General features: G+C 42.4%; 1 protein-coding gene across 1 annotated transcript in view; it reads right to left on the bottom strand.

The window, feature by feature from the left end:
* mmp11a (matrix metallopeptidase 11a) overlaps nt 1–2,914 on the bottom strand; it is a 29,047-nt gene extending 26,133 nt beyond the window's left edge. The window contains exon 1 of the mRNA XM_023394948.2: nt 2,670–2,914. Within this exon, the coding sequence (XP_023250716.1) occupies nt 2,670–2,774 (105 nt within the window). The 5' untranslated portion in view covers nt 2,775–2,914. The remainder of the gene's footprint in view (nt 1–2,669) is intronic.
* Between the last annotated feature and the right edge of the window lie 1,842 nt (nt 2,915–4,756).

Here is a 4,756-nt window from a genome sequence, read left to right as displayed (position 1 = left end):
CCCCCCCACCCTTGTTTTACTCCGGAGAGAAAACACACACTATGTGTGTGTGCCATGAATGCCACAGACACTGAGGCCTGTCCAGGCCTGTGTAATCACTCACTCTTTTGTTAACAAGGGGGGAACAAATTGGCAAAACTACAGATTAGACTTCCCAGTGAAATGACCAGCAGACATAACAAAGCTGTCATCCCAGGTGCAACGTAGCTCTGATAATGTGTTGCTGGGAAAGTCATTTTTCATGTATGGAAACCTGGTTTTCAGCTCATCAGATAATCTCGCTGTCAACAGGAGATGTGTCACAACACTACAGCGTTACTGTGAATTAAACACAAGAACACAAGGTGGACGCTAATGAAGCAACCCAAGAGAAAAACACAATCTCAGTGGTTCCCAGCTGTTTGAAATTAATGTTCTTGTGACCCCTCCTCACCACTTGCATGTGTCCACCAGTTGTGACCAGTTCAAGAAGCAAAATTATCCAGTAATTTATCAGTAAAAAGTAAAGATTAGAGGAAAGTCTGAAAAAATAAGAGTAACTGCAGCGGAAATGATTTTTTTTTCTGCTTTCCTGTTTCTGTTAATCATCTCGTGACCCCCTTAAATTTATCTCGTGACCCTTTGTGGGGATCCTGACCCTCAGGTTGGGAACCAGTGTAGAGACACAGCTGACATGTTGGATCCTGGCCAATCAAAGCTTAACGACTTGCATGACAAACATGGTAGCATCTTTCCTCTTTCTCCTCGCCATTTATTTTCTCTTGTAAATGATCACGTATGTCAACACTTTTATTCTTCTAGCTGGTTATGCAACATCTGATGAAATCAGCTCCCTGCTTCTTCCTTTATCGAAACTATCCCTTGATGGAAGTACATTACAGAACCCAGAACAGACCAGGATGAACAGGATGTTGTGAGACGTCCCAGCTGCTGCATCAGTTTTCTGGATTGGTTTGGATTGTTGCAGCCGACGCTCCCCACACCACAGCTATTGGATATTTCCATTTAAGGGCTGATACTGTGTCGTCTTATCTTAGCATTAAGTTGGGGCGAAGTCAACCTGTGTGAATCATTCGCATGGGACTTTGTGGTGCTTACCAGCTGAAAAACATCCTGTTGTTTGTTTGACTCAGAGAGCCTCCTCTACTGGAGGATAAACTGCTCCAACTAGTTAGTATTTATTTATTTATTTATTTAATCTTATGTATGCATGATGCTGCATCAGGAACAAACTAAAAATATTCACTTGTGCACGTTGGTCTCCTAAAATTATCTGCAATCTTACCTAAATAATCACTGTTGTCATCATCATCTCATCCTTCTCTGAAATTTCCAACTGTTCTCTGTAATGGCCACACCATTCCCTGTAACTACTTATCCAGGCCAGCCTGTTTGTTTTGAAGGATTATTTATTTTCCTGTGTACCTGTATACAGAACAACCCGAGATAATGCATGCTAAACCAGCCTACTGCTGTGTAAATGAAGTTTAACTGTTTTGTTCCAGGAAGTAGTTACAAACAGGAAAGATCTTAAACAAGGGAAACGTGAATTAAATACAGTAAATACTATGGAATCCAAGATTACACAGCCAGAACATATGAGGAAGAGATATTAAGAGTAGAAAGTATGAAATAATGAGCTGCAGCTGTGTGCAAAACAGCTGTAAACAAAAGTGAGATTAATAATTAATAAATTAATAAATAATTAATCAAGCAAAGTGAAAATAGGTCAGAAAAGCCACCAAAACACGGGAGTGTGACTGTAACATGCCACTGAAGCCTGCAGGACTCCATGTGTTGGACCCTTCTTATGGTGTTGTTGACAAAATGCCTTTAAGACCTGTTATTACTGCTTCCTGCCCTGCAGACAGGGGAACTCAGCAACCCTTTTCCCTCCCTCTCTCTCTCTCTCTCTCTATCTCTCTCTCTCTCTCTCTCTCTCTCCTCCCCAGAGATCAGACCTGAGCAAAAACCAAAACACTCTGCTGTCATCCTGCGTGCACGGAGGGGAGAGCACGTCAGGTACGGCTGCCAAGTCATGACTGCCTCCAGTGCTGCTGAGCAGACACAAAAAATAAATAGTGATGATAGTAATTTCTTCAAAGTAAGAGCAGCTCCCGGGCTAATTACAGTGACAGGTCAGCTCCTGTGCGCGCGTAAAATAGCCATTTTCATAATTACAACATTAGTGTCATTGGTCCTGATGATTACTAGGAAAAGGGCGTGCGTGTGCGCGTCCGTGAACGGACAGGCACTTGCAGCTGCAGGAAAGTGAAGATTTACCTAATCTTAAATCTCAACACTTCATGCAGTCTAGAGGATGTTATTTATTTTGACTCTTTCTGCTCCGAAGTCTGCATAAAAACATAACGGCGCGCGAGTGTGTGCGCGCGTGTGCATGCGTGTGTGTTAAGGGGGTAGGGGAGCCACTTGCAGCAGGAGTAAGAATGAAGTAAAGTCAACAGTGCAGATTACTTCAAAATGCAAAAGGTGGATTCAGTTTTCATGCGTGCAACAGTAACAAAGTTCAACCAAAGCGACTCGTTCTGCAGCAAAACATCAAAAAGTTCCCGAAACTTCTGAAACTTTTCTCTTAATTCATTTTTTTTTGCTTCAACTTTGCAACAAGTAAAAAAAACACCAAAAAAAACAATTGTCCTCCAACTCACCGGTGCCACTTTGTACCTGCCGGATCCCCGCGCTGGAGCACAAAGCGTGCTCGGGAGGCTTTGCAGCGCAAACACGCAGCAGCACACGAGCAGAGAAGTCCGCATCCTCACCGCAGTCGGGAGCCGTGGTGGTGCACAGGCAGGCTGGGGTTTTTGGCGCAGCTGTGTGCGGTGCGCAGTGCCGGGAGTCACACGGCTGCAGGATCGGGGGGCGACTTCTCTTTAAATAGACTCTGATTTCTTTGTTCTCTCCTCAAGTTTTTTTTTTTTTTTTTTTTTTCCTCCACATACGCTTTTTTTTTTTAACAGCCCGGGGCTGACAATACCACCCGCTACCACGTGACTCTTAACTCTTTCTCTGCCGCGTGCCAGTCAACTCAAAACAGATGATGGTTGGCTTTGTGTTCCCACCTCCACCTGTGCGTTTTGATTTTTATAAAGACGAAGAATCCGAGATTAAATTTTGGCAGGAAACATCTAATAATTACTCACAATCTCCCAAAACATTAAACACCAGGACACGGTCACACAGCGTGTGCTGGCTCACTCCAGCACCTTATGGACATATTATAGGATTATTATAAGAGTGTTACAAGAACACAATCAGTAAAAACTAACCAGCCAGCCACAAAACACACTGCAAGTCTCTCTAAATCCTTTTTATGAGGAGGAGAGTAATAATAAAGTCATTGTTAGGAACAACACTGCTGTGACAGAAAGCAACGTGATTTTAGCTTAACAGGGACATAGACGTTATTTAAAAATATACCTTACACCAAAAATATAGTCCCAGTTTTTAAATTCTTTTTTCTTAAATGTAAAAGTTTTATTTTTCTAAAGGAAGACTGTATCTCAAAAACAGCATGTTTCAGATAAGGTTTTAAATAGTTAACCAACTTTCATCCATTTATCAGAGGAAATGCAATCATTACATTTGGAGATAGAAAAAGAAATCACTACACAGGGACTCTGCTGCGAGTAAGATTCAGGTGGGGGAATAATGAGTGAAGAAAATCAGCTTATAAAACATCCATGCAGACTATAAACTCCTCCCTGTATCTAAAACTGTGAGGTTGCCAGACACCCAGCTGAGACGCTTCACAGTTGTGGGCGGATTTATACATTTGTCAAGTTCCAGCATGTGACTCCTCCTAAAACCACAAATTGTGTCTTTTACATTTCTGTTTTTGTGCGGATTAAACAAACAAGATATAACGTGATAATTCAGGGGCTTTAAAGGTGCTGGAAGATGGATTTTTGAGCTGTTTCCAGTCTGCACAGTTCGGCTGTAACCGCCCCCTCACTCCAGCTCTGTATTTAACGCACAGACTTGAGATTAATCAGTCTACTCATCCAGCTCCCAGAGACAAAGAAAATATGTCCCCGCATGGAAAAGTATTGCAGTAAATGTGGTTAAAAACAGTAATAATTATGATGCGATGTGTGTGAAGAGTAGTTTTATGAGGATGGAGGGAGTGTGTGATACAGAAAGTTAAAACTTGCAGCTGTAAGATAAAATGCACTCGCTCCACAGTCGGGCGCACAGGCGGTTTGTGACCCACCTCCGTCCCTTTGTTCAGTCAGTCAGTTTGAGATCATTTCTATAATTACAACCACTAATAGCAGTAAAGAATTTAGCAGTGCTTTCCTGTGTAATGGCTGTCAGATTTCTGAGGGCTCTCTGGATGTGAAGAAAAGGGAGCTCTAATAAAATCTGAGCGTAATGAAAGAGAAAAGGGAAAGGCTTTATAAGTGACACTACTAATTTCTGGACAGGAGACTGTAATTCATGTTACTACGTGCAGATGTGTAACGTGCAGATGTGTAACGTACAGAGGCCAATTAGAGTCAAAGCTGTCACTGCATTGGTCAAATGGACTGTGGCCTTCACCCTCTTATTTAAGCTGTTAGTGTTTTGGGTGATACAAGCGGACGTACGCTATCTTTGTCACACTAACATCACATCTCTCCCAGAATCTATAGTTTAACAATAAAACTCTCCTCATAGCAGTTTGCATGTGCAGACGCTCTGAGGCGCAGGGGAGGAACCGGTCCTTATCCAGACGTATGTGAAGCGACATCCTGTT

The sequence above is a fragment of the Seriola lalandi genome, unplaced genomic scaffold (assembly GCF_002814215.2).
Source record: "Seriola lalandi dorsalis isolate HSWRI2012SDOR001 ecotype SW California unplaced genomic scaffold, Sedor1 jcf7180002054955, whole genome shotgun sequence".
Lineage (NCBI taxonomy): Eukaryota > Metazoa > Chordata > Actinopteri > Carangiformes > Carangidae > Seriola > Seriola lalandi.
The sequence above is the reverse complement of the archived record's forward strand: the minus strand, read 5'-3'. Positions and strand labels throughout refer to the sequence as shown.